At 40.5% G+C, this 25,578-nt stretch overlaps 1 protein-coding gene across 3 annotated transcripts in view; it reads left to right on the top strand.

Annotated features, from left to right (window-relative positions):
• wasf1 (WASP family member 1) overlaps positions 1-24,987 on the top strand; it is a 68,152-nt gene extending 43,165 nt beyond the window's left edge. Inside the window, exons 4-11 of one of the 3 annotated variants that reach the window (XM_040017336.1) lie at positions 1,766-1,919; positions 7,437-7,554; positions 13,221-13,304; positions 16,769-16,825; positions 17,550-17,713; positions 19,782-19,961; positions 21,967-22,535; positions 23,265-24,987. In XM_040017336.1, coding sequence (XP_039873270.1) covers positions 1,766-1,919; positions 7,437-7,554; positions 13,221-13,304; positions 16,769-16,825; positions 17,550-17,713; positions 19,782-19,961; positions 21,967-22,535; positions 23,265-23,422 — 1,484 coding nt within the window. In that variant the 3' untranslated portion in view covers positions 23,423-24,987. The remainder of the gene's footprint in view (positions 1-1,765; positions 1,920-7,436; positions 7,555-13,220; positions 13,305-16,768; positions 16,826-17,549; positions 17,714-19,781; positions 19,962-21,966; positions 22,536-23,264) is intronic. The other 2 variants (XM_040017337.1, XM_040017338.1) reach the window with 2 other exon arrangements.
• The last annotated feature ends 591 nt before the right edge of the window (positions 24,988-25,578 follow it).

Below are 25,578 nucleotides of genomic sequence, written 5' to 3'. Positions count from 1 at the left end.
AATGCTATGTGTATATGCATGCAGGTACACAGCACATTTAAAATGCATGTAGTTTTTCCATAAATCTTGTAGCAGGAAGCCACAGAAGACAGATCAACCCCCTCAGTGTCATCTTGTAGCCTTTTCTGTTTAACTTGGGACAAAATGCTGTGTGCAGTATGTTTTATTTTCCCTCCTGTGTGTGTGTGTGTGTGTGTGTGTGTGTGTGTGTGTGTGTGTGTGTGTGTATCCAGTATAAATGGCTGTTAAAGCTTTTCCCTTGTGCTGTCTTTGAAGCTTAATCCACCCTCTGGCTCTGCTCAGGTTACTGTGCTTCTCTGGGTCCCGGGTTTCTGTGGGATATTTTCTGTTTTTCTTATTAAAATCCTACTTGATGTGTTTATGTATCTTCTCTCTCTGTCTCTTTCTCTCTTTAATATGGCCCCCTCCTTCTCTTTCGCTGCACATTCCCATGTTAGTTTTAGGTCTTTTCTCTCTTCAAATTTCCTCTCTTTTCACCATTTGTTTGCCAGTATTTCTTACGAATGGTTCTTTTATGTCAGCTGCTGCTCTTTGTTTTACTGTTGGTACATCTTTTCTCCGTCTCTGTCTGTCCCCTGTTGCCGTTATACCGGCTCTGGTGTGTCCAAGTCGTTTTATTATCTCCCTCTTGCATTCTATGGCCTCCTATCTCCCTTGCAGAGTGTTACTCACGAAAGCTCAGCTCCCTCATGGTGTTTGTTCATAATGATACTTCAGTGCCTCAGGTGGCTGGTATGTCACAACACTGACAGTCTGTGGAAGTCATTATCCAGCTGCATTGCTGCAATGTAGAGGACTGAATTGTGTTAGTAGACCCTTACTGGGCTTTATCTCATTTTGCTGAGGCAATGGTTAAATGACTGTAAGTGATTTCCTTGCGGTGTTTTTTAGATTGTACGTTCGTTCTGTCATGTTTGTTGGTCTGTCGTGCCATGACTTTTTTTTTTTCTTTTCCCGAGCTTCTTCTGGGCACCATTAAAGTACATCCATTTGTCACTTCCTCATGTATAATTCAGATCTAGTTGCAACGTTCTAGATCTCTTTCCAAGACTTTCTGTTTACCAGATTGAGGGTTAGCATTGGTCTAGTTGTGTGTGTGTGTGTGTCCCCCCCATCTTCCCTTTAGCGCTTTCTCCAGCCTGTTTTTCTGTGAGCTTCGTCTGTACAGAATTGATTTTCTTCTGTTATTTTTTTTTTTATTGCCCTCTGAAAATGTCAGTTATTCCCGGATGAAAGAAGGGCAATCATTTCTACGGTTTCTGAGAGACGACCTTAGCTTCGCCTAGCCTAGCTTATCTTGCTCATCATGTTGTTGTTTACTTTAAGGGAATTGAAGACGACCAGTTAGGACAGCAATGTAGCGTTAGCCTGAGGGAGGACGCTTAGTGGTTTATAATAGGTTTAGTCTGCTGTAATGTTGATTGTGACTGTTTGATTGATGATGTCAGATTGATGATGATGATGATGATGATAATGAGGAGACGGAACCAGATGCTAATTACTGTGTTCATCAATGACATGAGAGAGACAAAGAGCCTGTTGGTTGGGGTGTGTGTGTGTGTGTGTGTGTGTGTGTGTGTGTGTTTTCTGAACATTGTTAGGCAGGTACAGTCAAACAGCAGTAAGCGTTGGTCTCTCCTTCTACCTTCATAGAGGTAGCAAACATACATGTGGCAGATGCTTCACAAAGAACCTGCTTTCTTCCCTTCTCTTCTCTTTTCTCCATCTGTCCCTCCTTTCCCAGTGTCTCTTCAGGACATCACCATGAGGAAGGCCTTCAGGAGTTCTACTGTTCAGGACCAGCAGCTGTTTGATCGCACGTCTCTGCCTGTCCCACTGCAGGAGACGTACCACACCTGCGAGCAGCCCCCACCGCTCAACATCCTCACACCCTACAGGTCTGAATTCAGCCAGTTTCACTGACTCTGTGATCCTTTTTGCAAACCATTGTAACTAGTTCTATTGTATTGGGGTTTTTACTTCTCAACCATGAAAGACTGATGGGGTAATGGGGTGTTGTCATCATCCCACCAAGTGGGCAAGCGGGTAGTGCATGGCTATTCAACTACGAAGTTAGTTGGGCCAGATTTTCAAACCGAGGAATTTATCTGGGCCAGGTATTTTTTTTTTGAAGGCAGTAAGCAGCAGATCATGATCAATTTCAAACCCACACAACTGTATTGAAAAACAAGTAATTTTTTTATTCCTTTTCCCCTGTAGATCTGGTGGTGACCGCTCACAAATGCACACCAAAAGGTCCATTAAAAAAAAAAAAAAAAAAAGGGGAGCTATAACTAAACTATTTTTGTACATTTGAAATAATAATAATAATAACAAAAAAACATTTTGATAATTCCCTTTCAAATTAAAATAAATATTTCGCTGACCACTCACTTTTCCTGCCATGGATGGAGCCCCATCAGTCACAAGTAGAGCTTAAATCTTCTCAAACATTATTTCGCCAGCTGTGTGTCCCTCTAACGGTAGTAAGCCGAGCAATTTCCCATCCAAAAAACGGACATATACGCACAACTGTGCATTATCAGTTCTGTCTGTGATCTCCTGCTATAGACATTACATCAGTTTTCTTCAGGTCATTTAACAGCATTTCAAACTCGTCTGACGCCAGAACTTCAACTCTACGAATATTTGAACTGTCCTACAGGGGTACGTTTTTAATAGCAGATGTCACACTTACTTTAATTTTTTCATCACTTTTCACCGCATCCACCACGGCCAGCATGCAGTATTTCACTGTTTCAGAATCTGTGAAAGGCCTTTTCTTCTTCGCCAAGAAGCAAACACGAAGGGAAGATGCTGCAGCTCTCTCTTGGGCTGTACAGGACCCTCACCATGGTAGTACAACTCCGGTTGTAAGATTATTAAACTCGGTAAAATGAATAAGTATTTGTCAGTCCAGGTAGGGTTAAACCGACAGTTTTCATTGTCAATTTTGCGCTTTTGGAGTGAGAAAGACATGCTGTTGTCGCATCATATATTACGATGATTGTTTAATATGTTTACATCACGGTGCATTGTGGGTTAAATATTGCTAGGCTACTAGGAGTGTTGCATTCACAGTCTACACTACGCTGTGGGAATTTTTAATTTTTTAATTTTTTAAAAATTAATTAATGAATTAATTTTTTGCGTTTTCTCTGTGTTTCTGCCAGGACCACAGGCAGAGCCACTCGCAGGTTGCTTCTGGGCCACATTTGAATAGGCTTGGGGTAGTGTGTGACACACAACTTTGTGAACACGATAACTCAAGATTTTTAAATTAATACCATAGGTGCATTTCCTAAAAATCTCACACAAATATGAATATCAGTGATGTTGACCTCGAGTTTTCTGAAAATCTTATGAAAACATGTCACCTAAGATTTTCAAATTGATATCACAGGTGCATTTACTAGGAGTCTAAAGGGCGGGACTGGCAACCACCAGTATTTTTTATTTGTATTTTTTACAATTATAATACATGTTTAGTTTAGCATTCTGGAAATGGTTTGCAAAAGAAGGGGTTGTTCCTACAATTGCATGTTTCCCGTTAATAGAAGTTTACCCTGTGTTTTCTGTCTCTGGAGAGCGGAAAACATTAATGCGCTCGTATTTTATTGATGGGCACCAGAAGAGGCTGATTGCACCCCACTGTGTCAGCAAAATGTACCCAAACAGTCCTCAATTACAGCTTTCATTCGGCCCATTCACTCGTATTACGGTTGTGCCTACCATTATAAAAGCTTTCATTAAACAAGACACTGATGCTCACAGTAAGCCATCACACAGAGCGATTAGAAAATGCACCCCGACTAAGATATCTGTAATCTCAAGTGGGTGGCAGTTTTACTTAAATTTAGAATGGATAAATAGTTAAACATTATTTTGTGTGGTTTGTGTCTGGACAGTTTTTTTTTTTTTTGGGTTGCCTTTAAAGTGTAACTCACACAGGACACTGGTTTTTTTTTATTATTACTGGCAGGCTTGTCAGTCCTTGACACCAGGCATCTCTCCTGGCTCTTGTGGACAAGTAGGGGGCGAAGAGAGCAAGAAGAGCGAGGCATTTAAAGATGAATAATCCATAAAAAGTTCTGCTGGGCAGCACTTTCTCTCTTCTATTTTATGACCTTCTCACTTTGTTCCTTTTTTTTTTTTTTTTTCATCCTCACTCTTCACTCACCTTTTCCCCTCCTTTTCTATCTAATGCTTTCCCCCTGACAGGGCCACTTGCAAAAAAGGTTAAAAGCCAAACATAATCTCTTTGTTGGTGGATGTGCTTATAGAGATGCGTGCACTGTAAGAGAGAGGTAGGCTGAGGTGTACAAACCTCGTCACTGCTGTGCTTTTAACCCATGGGCCTTGACGTGGCCTAGACCGGGGGAGAGCCGGGTACAGGTTTCTGCTTCGCTTAAGTGCTTTGCTGTCACGCTAGCAGAAAACGAATTCTCATTTATTCTCATTTATTATTTTAAGAGGTTAACAGCTAAATTTTGAAAAAATAATTTCAACTTTCCAGTAAGTGATAGGGTAGCTTTGGGCACATAGTCCAATAGTGTGTTCGATGTAACTGCCGTTATATAGAGAACAGTTTCTCTACTAGATGTTCCCTTGAGATAAAGACTGGCATCTACAGGTGGGCAACAAGTTTAAAACAAAAAGCAAAAAAATATGTGTTGTAAAAATATTGGGCCACTATATGTTGCATGCCTTGTAGAATCTGTGATCGGCATTGTTTTTACAAGGGTAACTGGGAAATCCTTTCCTGTGGTTTTTTATTTTTTATTTATTTATTTATTTATTTATTTTTTTTGTTGTTGTTTTTGGTGAGAATAAAGGTCATTATTTAAAACAGTGATCCTCCAAAGGGTACAGCTGGTGCCAGACTGTGAAACGGCTTAAGGTGCTGTCTTGTAAATGTGGCAGAAATATGATTTAAATAATTATTAAAGAGTCTTTATTGTTTTTATATATTTCCAGTTAATTAACATTGAAGTGATTTTTCTTTTTCAATATATACAAGCACAACAAGTCATCGGTGGGTTAAAAGAGGTTGAAATGCAGCACATCTTGTGGCCTTTATCGAGCTGAATTTTAGTTTCCACCCTTGTCAGATCTCATCTGGAGCTGCTTTTATTTATTTATTTATCTTTTGTTCATCAGCACTGGCTTAATGATTAGGATTGTCATGGGTGGTGATTTCATTCTTCTGTTTAATTAATTAGAATCTGGCCATATTTTGGGATCTTTTGAATTTGCTTTGCTGTTAGATTTCTCCCTCCTCCTCTTGTCCTTCCTCCCCCACCCCCTTTTTTTCCTGTATTTATACTCTCTCTACTAAGAGGCTCCCTAGGATACTTCCTTATGCCGTTACTTCTCAGATCCACCCTGAAAAGAGCTTCTCTTTCTCATACACAACATAAACATGCACCTCAACTACACAAAAAAATAGCAGGCATAATAATTTACTTTAACTCTCAAAGAGGACCTGCAGTGCACACCGCAGAAGCTTTTCTTCCCTTTATTGTGTTGCATATCATTAAACTTTCCACTCTTGCCTTCTGAAGCCTCGCTTTTTCATGAACATGACATTGCCAAATAATTGACTCCCTAGGCGTGGGCAACAGCGGGTGAATGCAAGTGCTCACAGGTTCACCTTAGGACTACTGAACGGTCTGGACACACAGCCTCAGCCAACGCAGTTCCTGCTCCTGGTTTGGCCGAGGTTTAAAAGGTTAAAAATAAGAGTTCTCTTTTCAGCATTCACTCGGTATCTCATCATGGGGATACTCTCTCTTGAGTAGCCTTCAGAAGCTCATATTTCTTCTCTGGGTCTGTATCAATATCCGGACACATACTTTCACACGTGGAGGTTTTAACTCATCCGAATGAAGGACAAGCTAATTCTACAGCCAGGCATCTGTCATTTGTCTGTCTATCCTTCTATAATTCACAAGGAACTTGGACACAGAGATTACCCAAATGGGACTTCATCCAAACTGTGCTCGAGGCCAGAGTCACATTTGCTGTCTTACGGGCAGTGACTTGTAAACTGAGCCAGATGAGCTGCTACGCAATTCTAATTCACCCTCACGTCACTTTTCAGCTTGGCTCTATATGTGGATACCTTACTCTATTAGTGTGATGATACAGGTTTGTGTTAGACACACATTTTCAAAAAATATAGCTATGCCCATGAACAGGTGATAGGTGATAATACGTAAATACAGCTTTGCCTTTGCTAGCGAGGAGAGAATGAAGAAGAACATGATAAACGAAACCATAGTAATAGTAGTAGTAGTAGTAGTATTTAGAGTCATTGGTGACTACATGCCAGAAAGATTCCATGTTTACTAGCATGGTATTTTAAAAACATTTTGGACGGATGAGTTAAACACCAGTGAAAGATTTTTTGAATTTATTTGGACAAAGACATCAGCAGAGCAAATTAGTCGTACCCCATACTGATATCAAATGGCATTTCCAGGCGGCATGTTGGGGGCACCTGTGTATGATTACTTCCTTGTCAAGAGGAAATGATATTATGTGATAACTATCTGCATCTGTCAGATGTCCCTTTATGTTTCCCTCCTTATACTCGCAGCACTGATCTCGTCCAGTCACCACGAGCCACCGTGCCCTTCTGTAATGCTACTGAGGAATTCAGAAAGAGAATGAGAGTTGAATTGGGAATGAATGATAACACACACCATTAGTTATTATTCATGACAAGTGCTTGTTTTCACAGGGAACAGAGACAAAGACGAGCAGGGGCACAAGCAAATAAACATTACCCTCCTTTTTCATCCTCTGCTCTTGAGTTTCAGTGATGTTCAACTTCTGCAGCTCCCACATTTTTGGAAACTCTTCATTAAAAAAAAAAAAAAAAAAAAAAAAAAAAAAAGCAAATAAATCAGAATAATGACTTTTTGTTGCACTTTGTCTTGTGCCTCCTCTCACTCTTGCCAGCCTACACTGTGAAGCACTGAAACAATTATTCAGGAGATATAAAAATAAAACCTGCAAGTATTTTGATATTTGGGTCACAGTTTTCAGGAATGGATGGCAAAATATTATTTGGTTTTTAGCTCCTTAAACATTAGAATATTCTGCTTTAATTGGTCTTGTGTTGTCTTAGTAAAATTATGGGGAGGAAAACATTAAAAGCTGTCACTGTGTTTAATAGATCAAATGTTTAATCCAGTTATTAGCGAGCAGATTCGCTGAAAATGAAAATAAGTTTTAGCAGCAGTAAATGCTTAAAGAAAAGAAAGTGATGGGTTTTGTTTTTTTTTTTTTTTTTTTTAAATGAAATGTTACATACTCCAACAGGGATTCAGAGGAAAATAAATGAGCTTTAATTTGAAATTTGCTAATAACGAATCTCAGATTGCTTGGTTTCTTTTGCTCGTCTACAGAGACGATGGAAAGGAGGGTCTAAAGTTCTACACCAATCCATCCTATTTCTTTGACCTGTGGAGAGAAAAGATGCTTCAGGACACAGAGGACAAGAGGAAGGAGAGGCGGAAACAGAAGGTAAGTCTAGAAGAATTACAAAGCACAGGTTCGGCTGCGTTTTTGCTTTTTCACACAGCAGCTTACGAGTGCACTGCCGTAGACGGGGGCGTTTATGACAGGCAGCAGCACACGGAGGTTAGCGAGTAGAAGAGCGAAGAGGCTTCACAGATACAGATTGATCTGTCCTGCTTGAATAAACTGGCAGGGTGATTCACTAATAGATTCAGAGGTCTGGCTTTATACCACACATCCAAATGAGTTAATTAGTCACCACTCATAGATTATAAACTCTTCCCTCTGTCAACCCTCTTAGTTATTGCTTGTGTGATCATTACATCTAATTAATGGGAGCATCTGGTCTTCAGTTGCCCCTGCGCTGTGCGTCACGTCTCTTCTTCTCGACAAATAAACAGTCACTCGTAGCCTCATGAGGAATATCTATAAGCATTTGCATTCTGAGGTTGTTTTTATTTTTCAATGTATTTACACAGACAAATTAAATTATGCGGCTTTGGCTCTTCCTCGCCAAGTGCTGAGTTATGACCCCCCCCAACTCAAACCGAGGGGTTTCCCACCCTCAGCATCAGGAGCTCTAATCAGCACCAGCTTGCATTCTCCTGCGTGGGAAGCGGTGCATGCTCCCCATTTTGCCCCCTCGCAGTCAATCAAAGCTCATTACAATCACGTCACTAAGGAGTAAAGAGAGATTTTGTGCTGAGGGTTTATGTGAACACTGAGGATATAATTTGCTGGTTATGAGGTTTTTAATGATTGTGGGAATGACGCACAGAGGACAAGTTTTGCTGAGAATTAGTTGGAGGATTGAGAGAATAAGAGTAACTGTAGTGATATTTGTGGTTGTTTACTAGTCTGTGTGCACATTTTTTTTTTTAAGCAGTAAATGAAACAGAAAGCTACAACATGCAACATTAGGTAAAGCTTATTTGCTCCAGAGGGTTGGGCTGATATGACCGCTTGCAGCCAGAGCTCATTCCAATGATTTCCTTCTAATTAAAGCTCCGGGTGGGCTCAGCTTGTAAAGCCATGTTCATTTCCCTCTCACCACGATGGCACTTAGACAGACCCCATGGAAAGGCCTTAAAGACATTCACAGGGAGAACCGGATATATGGAGGAATAGAGCTATTACACAAACATATATGGTGGTTTGTGTAATCATCATAGTGGATACATGGTCACATGGAGAAACAGGACAAAGATGGCTCAAAGAAGGTGCGCGTGCATGCATGCGTGCTGGTAGCATGCAGAATCACTCACTGAAAAGATTAAGGATAGAAAAAGCACTCGCATATACACACATAAATTCCGGGTTTAGATCTTTGATAACTTTATACTTCATCAATTTGCTGATTGAGTGGTTCTGCCACATCATCTTAATGGGCCTCTCAGTCATGGGGTTCAGTGTGTGTGTGTGTGTGTGTGTGTGTGTGTGTGTGTGTGTGTGTGTGTGTGCGTGCTTATGCATTTGTAGCTGTAATTATGTTTACCATTGATACTTCATCTTATAATTTCAGATGAAAATTCAGAAGTTTGCAGACGCTTTGCTCCTCCAAATTGAATTATTTTTTTCTGACAACATTAACATTAGCTGGGAAGCTTCAAGTTCATTTTTTATCACGGAGCAGGTTTTGTTCAAGATAATAGATCAACATGTACAAAGTGACCATAATTTGGGGCTGTGTGGATAATAAGAGGGTCTGTGGAGCTACAGACTGTGTAAATTGTTTTGCTTTCTATCATAAGCATCAGTTATTAGATAGAAACTTTATTAAGTGCTTCCTTTTTTTTTTTCTTCCTTACTAGCTGCAAGCAACTGAAATATACAACAATTAAATAGCTTTTATCTATAGCTACCTAATCCTAAATCAAAAGGCACTAAACCTTAATAGGTCTCTCATTGGCCTTATAAAATATTTGTAAGACTACTTAATAGTTAAAATAATTTTCTTTACATCATTTAACACTGCAACTTAAGCCTAAAACTATTTTACACGCCAGAAGAATCCATCTAAATAACACATTTATTTAATGGATGCACAGTTTTAATTAAAGTCAGATATATTCTTAATGATGATGCAGAGATACTAAGACATTACGCTTATGCTTCTGGGCTCTGGCTGCAGCAGCTGTGTTGTTTATCTTGAATTATATTTTTAAATTCGTCTTATTTATTTAGTTTAGTTTTTTGTTTGATGGCTTTTCTTGTCACATATGTACTGCTCTAGACCTTAATGGTGATCTGGTGTGAACGCCATAGTTTTTAGTAAATGAAACTGGAGTAGCAGATGCAGTTGTACCGTGAAGAAAAAAACTCTTAAACCTTAAACTTTTTTCTTTCTTTTTTTTTTTTTTTTAACTGAACCTGCAAAAGTTCTAATTACATTTTTCATTTAACATTAATTTTAAATAACATATTATAATAACATAAAAACAGTATATCTAGGCTGCAGTCACACTAGTGAAGGTGGTGGTTGGAGACTAGGACAGCCAAAATTACTGCCACCAACCTTTGTCACTGTGTGGATGCACAATCTTGAGTCAGATTGCGACTGATTGCAGTGAAGGCAGGTTGCTAGTGTGAAGCAACCTGCCTTCACTGCAATTAGTCTCAAATTTGAAAAGAATTAAATGCAGTCCCCAGGCAGGTTGCTTATTTTTGCTCTGAGAATTAATCCACACAAAAAGTCAATAAATAATCATTTAGAAATATAGTTTTCGTTGCCATCACAGATATTTAAACATAGAAGCTTTCTGATGCATATACTGTATAGTGGGTATTTTGAATTATTGTACTTTTCAAACAGAGACTCAGCTTAGCTGATTCGGTCACGTCTGCATTCTTTCTTAAACTACAAAAAATGAAAAAAATTACATATAGTATTTCAGCTCAGGATGTTGAAGGCTGGGAGTGAATAACTCCTTGAACAAAGTAACAACAAGGACATCCATCATAGATCAGTGGCCAGAATAATGAAACCGATATCAATGTTAAACACGCGCCTTAAGCAATACCTCTTTTTCTTTTCTTTTTTTCAAATTACATTTCTGATATTTATTAAAGTAAATGGTCAGTTTCTTGAGCAACCTTGAAGTCTCCTGTTTTTAAAATGTCAGTGCTAGAATGAACTCAATTTGTAAGGGTTGTTATTAAGAATAATCAAAGAAGGAATCAAGACAAAGTTAAATAAGTCTTAAGTTTACTTGAAAGGTCACATTCACGGCCGTGGAAAATGTGGTAAGCATATGAAAGCTGAAGGAATGATTAAAGTAAGAACGAGGAAAACTGCCTGAAAGCTAAAAACTGAGGTGTGGGAATAATAGGATGTTACTTCCTTTATTTAGCTACACCCAGGCATGACTACTGTGAACCCTGTTGAATCAAGAAATCACTTAAATAGAACCAGTTTGACAAAGTGATGTAGGCTAAAAGAGCTTAAAAAGCAACACAACATGCCATGATTCAAAGAAAAAGCTGAGAAACAAAATCACTGACATGTATCAGTCCTGAAAGGGGTACAAAGCAATTCTTAAGGCTTTGGGACTCCAGGACCCACAGTGAGAGCTTTGGAACAGTGACCAACCTTTCCAGGGGTGGCTGGCCTACCAAAATTAGTCCAACAGCATGTCGAGAACTCATCCAGGAGGTCTCAAGAGAACCCAAACAACATCTAAAGAACTGCAGGCTTCACCTGCCTCATTTAAGGTCAGAGTTCCTGATTCAACAACGAGAATGAGACTGGACACTCTCGTCCATGAGAGAGTTCCAAGGAGAAAACCACTGCTGACCAAAAGAAACATAAAGTCTCGTCTCACATTTGGAAGGTTTGAGTCCTGTTACGACTAACACAGCATTTCATAAAAAGATCGCACCAACAGTCAAACATGGTGGTGGTTGTGTGAAGATCTGGGACTGCTTTGCTGCTTCAGGACTTGCTGTAATTGATGGCACCATGAATTCTGCTCTCTAAACCTTGAAGGAAAATGTCCCCACATCAGTTCATGCCCTGAAGCTCAGTTACACTTGGGCTATGCAGCAGAACAGTGATCCAAAACACACCAGCAAATCCACCTCTGAATGGCTCAAGAAAACAAGGTTTTGGACTGGCCTAGTCAAAGTCTGGACTTAAATCAGATTGAGATGCTTTGGAATGAACAGTTATGTGGCTGACTTAACATAATTACGCAAAGAAGAGTGGACAAAACTTCCTCCACAGCAATGTGAAAGTGATTGCACTTCTTGCTGCCAAGGGTGGCACAACCAGTTATTAGGTTTAGGGGGCAATTTTTTTTTTTTCACTCAGGGCCAGGTGGGTTTGGATAGTTTTTAGTTTTTTTCCCACTTTATAAATGATGATTTCATTAATTAACTACATTTTGTATTAAATCTGTTATCTTTAACTAATATTATAAATTAGTTTCATGATCTCAAACATGTAAGTGTTTCCCAGCACTGTATTTAATCTTCTTCATCCCCAAACTATTTTCTTACATGGTCACATCACTAATCATTAGACTGAAGCCACATTTAACAAATTGTGGTATTCACAGGCCCAGCCAGCTAGAAGCCAGTGATAAATGACAAGCAGCATATGGCAGAGAGAGGGGGGAAGAAACCTGCAGTTTCCTAATCTCATTAGCCTCTGTGTTAGCCTCAGTGGATTAGCAGTAGACTATGTGCTGAGCTAGTCAGAGGAAACGGAGGGTGAAAGTCTCAGCGAATGAGAAGAACATGAACAGAGAGAAAGACGGAAAATCGTGTGTTTCTCTTTGAGATCAGTGTTTGGGTCCACTAGGCATTGAGATCTCCAACATCTGAATCCCCTTTATGAAGAATCCCCTTTGCTCTTCCTCTGCTATTCCTGTCTCATTAAAGCACTCGTGGCTGGAGCAGATATCTATTGATGTTTTCCCCCCAATTTTAAATACTTCCCTATAAGCAGGAATACATTTTTTTCACATGGCTCCCAGTTCACCAGTGGGTGTTGGTTGTTTAACAATGTCGCCCTTTACTTTTTTGCTCACCAACTCATAATGCAGCTGCAGATCTGTGACTGTTTTCAGGTTCTCATGAAGCTTAAGTCATCCCGAGTAAATGTAATGACTCTGAAACAACATTGCAGTCACTGTTGCATATATGCTAGAGAGCCTTAACTATCAAGATGTTTTGCTTTAGGAGACTGGTATGAGAAACTGTTTATTTCTAATCGAATTTCTGTGATACTACAGCACATGTAGAGGAGACATCTGCACCTACAACGCAAGGCATAATTCTGCCACCTGCCTCATAACAGTACACCTCCTTCTGTTGCTCTTATGGCTTGTTGCAGGCTAGTGGAGCTGTGTTAGTTTAATAGCTTGTTACTGCAATAGCAACGATGGCTAATAAGCAAAAAAGAGACAACCAGACAGTGCAGTATTCTTACCCCAATTTACTAGCTATATTTATATGAACTCAGCTTGTCTACAGTCAATTTACAGCTTTTTGATTCCATTTTAGCTTAAATTTTGAGCTAAGTGCTAATACTATGTAAAGCATAAAGCAAGTAATGTTTTAACAGTAAAGTTCAGTCAAGATCCTGCTTCAGGATCTAGCTTCCACTGTCCTTGTTCTTCTCTACCGTTGCTTTTACATTATTTTCTGAATCTTTATCTAACTCTGTGCAGCTGGAAATGCCTTATCTTGTGTGTCCCAAGAGCCTTATAAGAGTCCTCTCTGAAACCCCTCCTCCTTCCCTTACTCCCCCAGAGGTAAGAGCTTCTCCCTTGTCCTCTCTCCACCTCCACCAGAGCATCTGCTCTGCTTTGCAGTGGCCTGCAGCCCTCTTTATCCTCCCACTTCTCCACTCCCCCCTCTGGTTTGCTTTGGGCAAGTGAGCTGCCCACCTCAAGCCCATCACTAACAACCCTCTAACACTTACCTGCATCCCAGTTCTGTTTAAGAAAAAAAAAAGGGGGGGGGCAAGAGTCCTTGATGTGTACTGCCTTTTACCAAAAATCTACAAAAAAGGGCAGATGACAAAACTCAAGTTTTAAACATAGCCTGTGGTTGCATGTGCTTTAAATACATACGGCTGTGGCTTTAACACACACAAAGTATGCTGCTCAGTAAAACATCTTTTGTGTGTTTCTAGATAATATACTCTAATAATAATAATATACTCTAATATACTCTAATTTTCTAATAATACTTTATGTTTACGTCTTTAGTGCAGTCTAACGATGAGCAATGAACAATGACATAAAAAAATGTGTACTGTTTTTGAGTTTAAATATGAATAATTTCAAGCCATACCTGTAGGCGTGTCAGTGCACACCTTTTGAAAATAAGGAATTTGGGATACAGCGCTGAGAACTCACTATACTAACTGCAAAACAACTCAGAGCAGTAACTTACCTGTGTGGTAGTTGGTAGTGCTTTTGACTTACCTCCACATGTCTTTTGATTTGTGGTTTGGTCAAACTAACACTAAAGGACATATGAAGCGGGAGGTCTTCTGCTTGGATTGTTACAAAAGCACACTGCATATGTCAGAGTGCATTGTACAGGAAGACATTTGCTTTTGCTGCAGTAAAGGCATCAGTAACTTTTCATATTTCGTGCTATTTTTGAGCCTTCTTCACCTTGCTAGGACTTTATTTCAGTATTGACATGAGGCTTCATTAAGGATTTGCATCCAAATGGTTTATTTTACAAAGATCAGCAGCAGCAGCTATGTGTGCATATTGTGAGAGGTTAGCGTTATTGTCAGCAGTGGTTGAATGCCTCTGTGGGCATTCCTGTGATGGGGGTTGGGGAGGGGGGGTTACATAGCCACGATTCTGCTGAGTCTGTCAGTTGAAACTATACGCACAAATGATCGCACAAATGATGCCTGTAGTGTGTATAACGGTCTGGACACAGGTGTGCACACAGGAATACAGTCTGTATATAAAATAAATCTATAACCACTGTGTTGCATATACACACTGTGCTTACACAGCGGCACTTCCTCTGCCAGTACCAGTCCATTCAGATGAAAGATGACGACCTAGCAGAGGCACACAGCCCATTGAAAATTAGCTACATATATAACAGCTGTGACTCACACATGCACGCTTACAAACACACGCTCACAGGAAAAAAATGTCTCATTTTCTCTCTTGTACGAACACTATCTAATCTATTTTCCCCTCCATTAAAACAAAAACTTATTTTCACATTGATTGCTGCACTACAGCATTAAAGCCATCACTCCGACACTCTGTTTGATGGACGGTTTGTCTCACACTATACGTTTGACTGCCACCTGTCCTTCCTGCCAACCCTTCTTCTTATGTCATTAAAGCAAAAAAATTCACTCATTATAGTCTATAGACCCATAGATGGAATTTTATAGTACATTAGCTTATTTTTATTTCAAGTGTTATTTAATGTTATATTGCCACGAGGCTAAAACTGAAAACCTTTCAGGAAGCCGAGTTTAGGAAAAGTAAAACTCATAACTGATTCGATGATTGCAGCTGGATTTTAGAGGCCCAGCGCAGCTTAGACACGGTAAAAGGTCTTGACAATCTAATAAATAATAAAGTTTTAGTTAAGATATATTAATGTGTTTAAGCAGAGGAGGAGGCGGTTGTGTGTCTGACTGTGTGTGTTTAAGCGGAGATGCTTTTCTTCAGTCGATGCCTCATCAGGGATAATAGGCCACGATGATTCAGAACCGAATCGATGTGCGTTACAGTTGGAATTTATTCTCTCAGCGAACAAAATCAGCATCATTTAACCAAACCAGAGAAGATGCTGTCCACAACCTGTCACCTCTCAGCCAACATGCTTCATCTGAGCGCGCACACACACGCACACACACACACACACACACACACACACACACACACACACACACACACTTGTTTGGTACGTCTACAGCTAGATATAATATTGGTATTGTTTGATACCCTAACTGAATATCGGCTTGTGTTGTAAATAGTTTTATTTGAAACGGATTGTGTTTTTATAATCAGCACAAATATGTCTTGTTAAATTACTAACACACAAGCATGTCTGTGCTTTCTTTTTTTTGTCTTAATGTCAAAAAAAGGCACAAAAAAAGGCATCATAAAAGCATCCCACTAACAGGTATTGTCTGTGTAGCCTTAAAAAAACAGTGTTCCTGTGCTGCAGTCCTCCCCCCTCTTCTTGTAAAACTCTTTAAATCACAGCTACATGATGCACTTGTACTGGCTGACATGATCCCTCGTTATCATGAACACAATTGCTCCCACATACTGTAAATATTCTCCAAAGTGCCAGCTGTGTATAGACCAGCAGCTGAAAAGAGTCCCTGAACCAATATGCTTTTCACTCTTAATTGCAAACTGAAGTTAATGGTGTATTGGTTAATATCTACGCTATACGCAGCTGTCGACTGTAAATATATTTGTGAAAAATTTACATGCATGACCTTAATAAAGCAAATAAGCTGAGCACCACAAGAAGATAGAAAGTAGAAACATAATATTTAAAGCCAAACTCACTTGTTTTATCCAGTTTTTGCAGAATAAATACGTTTTATTTTATTAGTTCGTAAGTTTGCTTTTATTACAGTTGTCTATGTTTAGCGTTGAGAATAATTTTTCACATTGATTTATATTGTTAGCTGGTTTAAGTTGACTAAAGATTGTAAAGTGTTTTCATGCATATCTTTATATTTAGATTGACTGTGAAAAGTCCCCTTTATGTTTTTATTGCCCTTCTTTAATATAATCTGCTCTCTCATTGTTTTGGGTTGGCTAGCACGAGTGTGTGCATTTTCTGTTTTGCATGTCATTCTCCAGTGTGGGTTGTTGCTGTGCATCGCATGTAGAAACACACCTTTGTAGATTTGCTCCCCCCATTCCAGTGAGATCTCTCCTTTTCTGCCTTAGTCTGTCTGTTTGGGATGAAGCGGCACTCTGTTATATTCACTGTGGGTGTGTGTGTGGTCGTGTGTGTGGGTCTTTGCGTGCCATTGTGACGTCCCCCGCGCTGTGCACGTTGTCATTTTTCTGTTTAACAGCACTTTTTCCCCCCCCCCTCTTTCCCTTTTGTCCTACTTCTCACCGCCCACTCTGTTTTTGTCCCCGTTGACTGTGTGCAGCAGCGCTGTGCTCAATCCTGTGCCGTGTTGATTATTTTGAACCCCGTCCCCTCACCCCTGGTGCTTCTCTTGTGGTTTTTGTTTTTGTTCTTGTAGTTGCAGGACCCCCGCATGTATGATCAGGTCTATAGGTACTTAGACCTTCCAGGGCAGGTATGTGAAAAAACAGCGATTATTTGATTTAAAAACAAAAAAAAGAACAAACTTCTACCTCAGCAGCTTGCTGCTGATTTTTTTCCTCTGTTGCAAATCAGTCATGCTGAAATCTGGGAGTCAGGGATTGCTGTTTGACGATGGGCACGAGATTATAACAAAATATTACCCATCTTTCTTTATAGACTTTTAAGCTTTGGAAAAAAAAATATTTACCCACAATTTGATTCAGTCAGTCAATGAGCACTCCCTGCTCCCAAGCTTGTGTGATGCAGTATTTTCTGTGAAGCGCTACCCCTTTAAAAAAATGTGCTTTTAAGTTTAAGATGATTAGAAAGCACAGATATTGTTAAGACTGTTGTGGTAGGTTGATGTTTATTTGGCACCTTAAAGTAAATTACAAAGAGGGACAGTTTGGATCAGTTATTACGTTTTGGATTTGGTTGTTTGAGTGTGTGAACGCTTCTTTCTACTTCTGCATTGATAAATCTTGACTGTAATTTTCAAGCTCTGTCGTTCAAATGTTTAACAATCCTTCATCAGTTTTGGAAAATAAATCTAATGGCTAATATTATTTTTTGTCTCCTGCTCTTCTCTTTCCACTCTCATCCTCATTGTCATCCCCAAAACACCTCATGTGGATTCATCCACCACTTCCCATTATTCCTTTTAACTATTCCATCTCCCTCCATCCCCGTCACCGTCTTCGCCTCCTCTTCTAAAGCTGAAGGCGATCGACCGTCCACACGAGCCGGAGAAGATACCGCGAGCACCTCACGATCGTAAGAAGGAGTGGCAGAAACTGGCACTGGGGGCAGAGCTCGCCCAGGACTTACCTGAAGACAAACACAGAGAGGCCAACGGATCTGCGGGTTATCACGACAACAGGTGAGTGAAGGTGGACGGCACTAGTTAGTCAGGTGTCACCTGGTGGAAATAACGTGCACATTACATCACGAGAGCTGAAAATTTGAAAACTTGATAAAAACGGATTCATCTGCAGGATGAAATCAATCATATGGACAAAAATAAATAGTGTCCTGTCCACAGAGAATCTGTTCACGCAATTTACACTTCTGTGGCACTGGGGAAATGCAGCCACAAAAGGGATGATTAAGGTCCTTCACAGTTGTGATTGCTTTTATTGTGCCTCAGAGCTGCAGTGCCACTCGTGTTCAGTAATTTCCCTGCCAGTCAATGTGATTAATAAGAAAACATTTTATGCAAATTGGTAGTTTTGTTGGATTTGTCAGTAGCGTGGATAGCTGACACAAAATCTTTTCTGCGAGCACTGATGAGAATAGATTTCAAGCAAATGGACCATAGATGCGGTTGTCGGCGTTTGATTTACAATGTTGTGGATAACAGTGTCTTTTGATGGGCACTCACCTAGACTGCAACAGCATTGTCAACAGAATAATTGTAGCAGAAATTCATTGTTGTGAATAAAAAAATATTCTAAACTGCTGAGAAATGGAAACAGGAAGTGTATACTTTTGTGGCCTGTGAGAATACGTTTGTTTTATGAAAAGTGCCTCTTTACTTATTATTACTTACTTGTTTTTATGTGTATATGTATATTGTGTGACCAGATCTTTGTAATGGCCAGAAGAAACCATAAACATGACCTTAAAGAACATAATGAGCGCAAGTATTTTGCTTAAAAGAAGCCAGTCATCCTCATACATTTAAAAAAAAAAAAAAAAAAAAAGGTCTTGAGCAATAGTTCTTCAGGATTAGTGTCCTTAAAATGAGGAAACTAGACAAGTGGAGGAGAAATGAAGACGTGGTAGGCCTACAAAACTATTCCCAGCAGATGAAGAGTTAAAAATTGTTCTAAGAAAGAAATCCTGCAAAGACTGGACTCAGGACCTGAGAGATGGATCTAAACCCTCAGCTGGTCAAGAAGCCACAAACTGCTGAGGTATGCCAACTGAACAACAAGTTTCATGTGGTGACGATTCCACATTTTTCGATGATTTTCGAATCATCATCGGTGTGGAGATCAGGAGAGAGGCACAGCAGCCATCTGTAAAACACAGTGGAGGCTCTGTCATGATTTAGGGCTGCGTTTCAGCCAGTGTTGTTGGAGATCTTGTCAAAATTGATGGAATTATGAGCACAGAAATGGACCATCAGATTTTGATCCCCCATACAAGACCATCTAGATGGTCTCTGAGTGAAAACATTAATTTATCATTTTTCTGCATGAAAATGATTCCAAACATGCTGCCAGTACAGTAAAAGCATACTGGTCCGTGACCTCAGCATTATTAAGGCAATGTGGGATCTTCTTGACAAAGAACAGAACAAAAGGCAGCCAACATCTGAAGAAGAGCTCTGAATGTCCTTCAAGAAGCCTGGAGAACTATTCCTGAAGACGACTTAAAGAAATGACAAGAAAGGTTCAGGCTGTGGTGGAGAATAAAGGTGGTCATACTAAATATTGGCTTTCAAATTTAAGAAAACTTAAATCATGTGTTGCTCAGGACTTTTGCATTGTATTGTTAAGTGTTGCTGGCTACGATTACTGGACTCTGTGAATTCCATGACCCAATTACTACATAATTTCTGATCATCAAAAAGTCTTAGCGCTGTGTTTAATCAAACACAAACTCCACAGTAAATATAATTAGTATATTAGTATATCTTCTGTTTTTTGTGTGTGAGTTTGCTTTGTGTTTGTGTTTCTTGTTTGTTTTTGTTTAATCCTTTACAAATATTCTACACACACAAGGTAAAATGATTGGGAACATACCTCAGTTCTATATACAGCACCTCTACCTACCCAGAATATGTAAGGTTTTGTTTAAGTGACATGATTTAAGTTCTGACAGATGAGCTTTATGCGGGTAAGAATAGTAAGTGCAAAGAACACACAAAACTGCACACACACACAAAGACTCACAGCTGAACCAAACACAGTGTGAATGAATGACTGGGTTTCTCTGCTCAGGACTCATTTGTACATGGAGCATTTGGATGGGCCCTTCTCACTGGCGGCGCTGCCCTACACTCAGATGAACGAACTGCTTAACCGTACAGGGGACAGAATGTATTCCCGACCTCACGACCCTCCACCGCCGCCACCTCCTATGCACCCACTGGGAGAGATAAAGCCACCTTCTGTGATCAGGTGGGTCATCAGCCTCAGTTTTCACTTTGTTGCTCTGGCTCTCACCTACACTTAAAACATAAATGTGTGTTTCAAGCAGTTTAAAAAAGTGATAAGGAATTATCTGTAACTACTGCGATTCCCTCCCCATCTCTTAGCCTTGTTTATCTCATTTTCTCATACACATCCGTCAGTATCATAGACCGACCTTCAATTACTGGTTCTGAAGAGGTTGATGAATGTGTGGTTTGAGAGTGTGTGGAACAAAGATGAAGTAAAATAAGAAAAAGGCTTGTTGAAGGGCAGGATCAGCTGTTTGTTAAGGCCACTGAACATATTACAGGTTGTTTTTCTGCTGCACATATTGGCCGCTTATGTAGCTGTTTTTGAAAGGATGAAGAGATCAGAGGGAATGATTAGGTAACACTGGAGAAATCTTGCATTGATTTTTTTTTTTTGCACTTGCCCTTGCATCTGCCTTCTCCTCTTGCTCTTTTAGTTACTTTATTCTGACCTTTAATTCGTGCTGATTTTCCTTTTTTTTGCCATTTTAAAAGTTCCCGTCACCATGTTCCATCGTATCTCATTTTCTCGCTTCACCTCCTCTGAAAACTTTCCTTTACTACAGCACATTAAGTAGCGCTGCTGTCCTGAGAGGAAACACTCCATACTTTATTTTTTCCTCCGTCTTCTCTGCCTCCTGCTGTGCCTTTTTTTCCCCTTCTCCTTCACCACAGGAGGAGGATTGATTGTGGACACATTCCTCTGTGTCGCAGTGTTAGCGGTGTACCAGCCCCCGCAGGTTCGGCATCAGTGAACGGCCACTGTTATTCACACTCTTGTCTTTAATGTGCAAGTTACAATAAGCCGGTTGCTCGGTGATCTTTAACCTCTAATTTATTGAACTGACAGTGAAGTGGAAATACTTTGGCCTCGTCACTCTATCCATGCTCCTGTGACAACTCTGCAGTTTCACAAAGCAGCTGTATTTATGGTTACTTCCACACTCCCAGCAGCTGCTTCTGACGCATTGCTGCACATTTTTAATTGAAAAGATAAGAACGAAACAAACTCGGCTCTTGACATGCACCTTTTGTGAACAGGCAGTTTCTGTCGTTACAATAGTCAGGCTTTCCGTTTTACTTGGCACACGTGCATTTGTCGGTGACAGATTTAAAAATTCAGACAGATGATAGAGATAATTTTGGAGTTATGGGGGGGTTTTATTATGCATGATGTGCTACAGATGGTCTGAGGCTAAAAAGGTGGATGTCATGGATATAAATAAGCAGCTATGTTCTTCTTTCGCAGTCTGAGTCAAATTAGTTTCATAGAAAGTTTAATTGGGAAAATGCAAAGCCTGGTGTTAGACTGTCCCTGCCAGGTGGAATGTGCTCTTCTGCTGATCACACTCAGCGCTGCAAAATGTGGAGCAAATATTAGTCAATTTTGAGGCTTGACTAAGCTGCTAGTTCAATGGTTGTTTTGTTTTTTTTGTTAAACTGTTCTCCTCGTACCAGATATCCTCTCTCCTCTCTTCCCCATTCTAATGCTCAGATTGAACTTCACCAGATCATCTTGATCTTGTCTGCATACACTAGTTCAATGCACTTTTAAATGATCAAGATTACCAAAGGAAAACTAGACAATTTGCAGACAGCTGGAACCATAATATTTTGGCATGTTTACATTTCATAACCTCTATTGCTATATACAGTTTTCATATATTTTGTCAAACTATTAATTAAAAAAAAATAACTAGTAACTGAAGTGCACATGTGTATATACAAGCTGTTTTGGTGGGTGTTGTGTTTTGAGAGAATTTATGGCATATCTTCCCAAGTGGAAAAAGTTGAAGTTACCTCAATTATCTCTCAAATTTTGCACATGAAGCACATGGTGACCAAAGTCCAGCCTCCTTTTTACCTGTTGGTGAGCGTTTTCTCAGATACTCTGAAAGGCTTAAAGAGCCGCAGCAGTGCACCACCACTGTCTCCACCTCATTCGTGTTTCTTCTTCCCTCCAGCTCCAGCTCGGGCTTTTCCGACAGCAGACCCCAGTCTCCAGCCCGGACAGCAGGCCACAACTCCAACACTCCTCCTCCTCCGCCTCCCCCTCTGCCCCCTCCTCCTCCACCCTTACCCTCCACAGGCTTGCGCGGCACTCCTCCTCCTATTCCTCCTCTACCAGTCCAGCAGCATCCCCCAGCCATCCCGCCTCCCCCCGCTCCCCTCCAGATAGCCCCGGGTGTTCTCCATCCAGCCCCTCCACCCGTGGCACCTCCCCTCCACTCCTCATCTCCAGCTCGTTTCCAGCAGGTCCTGGACAAAGGTCCATCCGCGGGTTCTGGTATTCAGTCAGACAGCACCATCCTGCCTCCTCCACCGCCACCACCTCCCCTGCCCCTCCCAGGAGCGCGGAGCTCATCACCGTGCCTATCAGGGCCACCACCTGTGCCCGCCTTCCCTTCAGCAGGAGCCATGGCCTCCCCTCCCCCCCACGCCGTCCACGACATGGGGACCAAGAGGCACCATCCAGCCAATCTGCCACCCATCAGCGATGCACGCAGCGTCCTGTTGGAGGCTATCAGAAAAGGTGGAGTGTTTGTAAATGCATGTGCAAATAGTTCTTTAAAACCATGTTGCGGCCACTTTTTCATAGTAGCAGCTTAACTGCCTCCAAATCTTGAAAAGATTGTGTAATGCCAGCTCTGCATGTGATGATAAGAGAATATATTCAGATATTTTTAAGCCTGTCTTGAAGCAAAACTTCCTCCAATCTTTGCTGCTTTTCTCGTCTTACATCATAGATAACTGTATTTTTGTAAATCTGTAAAAGAAGGCCGTGAAATAACTTTGAAGATGCCACTCTTTTGTTTACCGCCCTTTTCATTACTCTTCTAGGACCATAGGATTCATTTTTCACACTAAATGGTTAGAGAAAAGAACACCTAGCTTCGTCTCTATTACATTAGCTTTGCATTCAGTTTCATCTACTGTATAAAACAAGCCTCTCATTCTTAGCTCTCCTACCCCTCCCTTTAAGCAAGCTTTCTTCTGATTGGCTGGCACTTGCAAACAGATTTAAATAGCAAGTGGGAGCAGGTGCTGCGCACATAGTGTCACGCTGTGTCTATAAGATCCAGCTTCATTCAGATTAATCAAATCGGAGACCAGTTTTTAATATTTCACATAAATACATTTTAATAAAGCAGGATAAATACACATCTATATCCAAGTTATTGTTGCTGGAGTCGTTATAATCCTAATCGGGAATTTCAGGAGCAATGATATGTAATCATCTTTCTCCGTTTCCCTGCTGCAGGCATACAGCTGCGAAAAGTGGAGGAGCAGCGAGAACAAGAGGCTAAGCACGAGCGAGTGGGTAATGATGTGGCCACCATCCTGTCACGCCGCATCGCCGTGGAATACTCCGACTCCGAGGACGAGTCCGAGTTTGACGAAGGAGACTGGATGGAATGACGGCGGCGAGGGAGAGAACAGAAGGAATACCGGGAGGATGGAGGTGCCCCACCCTCCAGCAGTATCACATCCCTGCACTCCACACCTCGACATCAAAGAACCGAAACACCGTTACGACCACCTTTCCTCTCTCTTTGTTTTTTTTTTTTTTTGTTTATATCTTGTCATATGTCTGTCTCGTTGTGGTTTGTGTTCAGTGGAGGGACTCCACGTCGCCGTTGTCGGTCTTTCTAGTGTTCCAAGAGTCGTTTTTCTCTCTCTCTCTTTTTTCGAATTCATTCTTCTGCACCTACCATGCGACTTTGTTTCGGCTGGATTTCTTGTGATGAAATCCCTCATGTTTACTATTGGTATACACGAAGATAACTTTTTTGAAGAGCCACTTGTTTTCGTTTCTTATCTGTACCTTGATGTTGGGGAAAAACAAAATCAAAGAAGAAATTTGAAAAGAACAAATGAAGGCATGTTGCATCTATCTTTAGTTCTCCAATATGGTTTTGCTGAACATGGCATTGAGTGAATGCTGCTTTATTTTAATCATCTTTTATTTACCTAGTACAACTGAAACACTTGTTTTAACAGGCCAGTAGTATCAAACCCTGACCACAGGCTGGGTTGTCGTCACCCCCCCCCCCCCCCCCCCCCCCCCACACACACACACACACTTTTTTTTTGTTATCAGGAATGACTTTACCACTAAGGACAAGCAAAAGATTGTGTTGCTGTGTCATGTGATAATTATTGTATGGCTGAAATGATGGGGGAAACCATATGGCTGCTTTGGTCACATGTGTGCATATCCATCCACTTACATTTAACCTTTACCCCAGGGAAATGTATGCCTAGATACTGAGCTGTCTGGGTTCAGAGGAGCCATTTCTGCTATTGTTGACATCAGGCGCTGTCAAAGAGAAACACTAAGCCATTGTTTATATCGAGCTCCCTTCATTTTCTCACGCTTGTTGCCGCAGAAATGGACGGTGGAAGCAACTTGATTCTGTAGATAAACATCAGAATTCCTGCCTCTCTTATTATCCCTGATTTATTAAAAAAAAATAAAATAAAATACAGCGTACAGAGAGAAACTTTTTCGAGTTTTGGGAATCTGACTGACACCAGATGCAAACCAGTCAACGTCACTGATGGCAGCTTTTCTCTCAGATCCCCTTTTACTGTTTAACTGCTCACTAACGGGAAGCCTTACCTCGTTTGGGACTACAGCTCTGCGTAGTACTGCCGTTTGAGGCGTAAGACAAGAAGCTTACATTCTGCCTTGTTTTGGCTCATTTGAAAGGAAATGTCTGCCATCCTTTTCCGTTCGTTCGTTTTGTTTTTTTCTTCTACTTGCCTTATTGTTCGTACAAAACGTATCGTTGAGTTGATGAATGTATTGTGCTGTTACTACTTACTTGCCTGCGCTTGTATGAATTTGCTGTTTCTATGTTTGGCTGGGGGGGAGGGAGTTGAAAGGAGGAAAAAAAAGATTGGATCAATACTGTATACCATGTAACTTATGTAACTGTTTACTGTAACAGTTTGCTTGAATTAATAAAAATCTAATGTTATGTTTCAGCGTTTGTTGTTGTTGTTGTTGTTGTTGAGGTTGCTCGATTGGAGTCCTGTTCTCTGTAAAAGAATAACCGAGTTAGCTTAATTTGATTACGGTTGAACACAAGCCATGATTTCTCAGTGTGCTACACAGATTAAAAATGAAATTAATAAGAGCAGCGGCCCCTAAACCTCCAAAAGTGCAGATTTATTCACAAGTAAATGGATCATGGCCAAGACCTCGAACCAGTCGCTTTTAGAGAGGAGTTGCTCCTTTCATTAAGCTGGTGCAATTTTGCTTTTATAATTATGACATGAATTAAATACTTAAATATAGTGGAAAAACCTACAAATATCTGTTCATTAAGAAAAAAGAGACAACTCAAATTTAATTTGGGAGATTGTAAGGTATTTCCAGTATTTGGGGGGAATTGAAGGAAATATTTCCAGCTGACATGAACCAAATAAAGGCTGATTGCTAAACTTGATTGCCAGCAAGCCAGCTGAGCCAACAGATGGGTTTGAGGAGATATTTGGTGATATTTGGCTTTCCTGGCTCGCCATAATCTGCTGAGAGACCAAAGCACTCAGAACGAGGTTTTTTGGTT

The sequence above is a fragment of the Simochromis diagramma genome, unplaced genomic scaffold (assembly GCF_900408965.1).
Source record: "Simochromis diagramma unplaced genomic scaffold, fSimDia1.1 OVJJ01000802.1, whole genome shotgun sequence".
Taxonomy (NCBI): domain Eukaryota; kingdom Metazoa; phylum Chordata; class Actinopteri; order Cichliformes; family Cichlidae; genus Simochromis; species Simochromis diagramma.
This window is presented reverse-complemented; position numbering and strand designations above follow the sequence as displayed.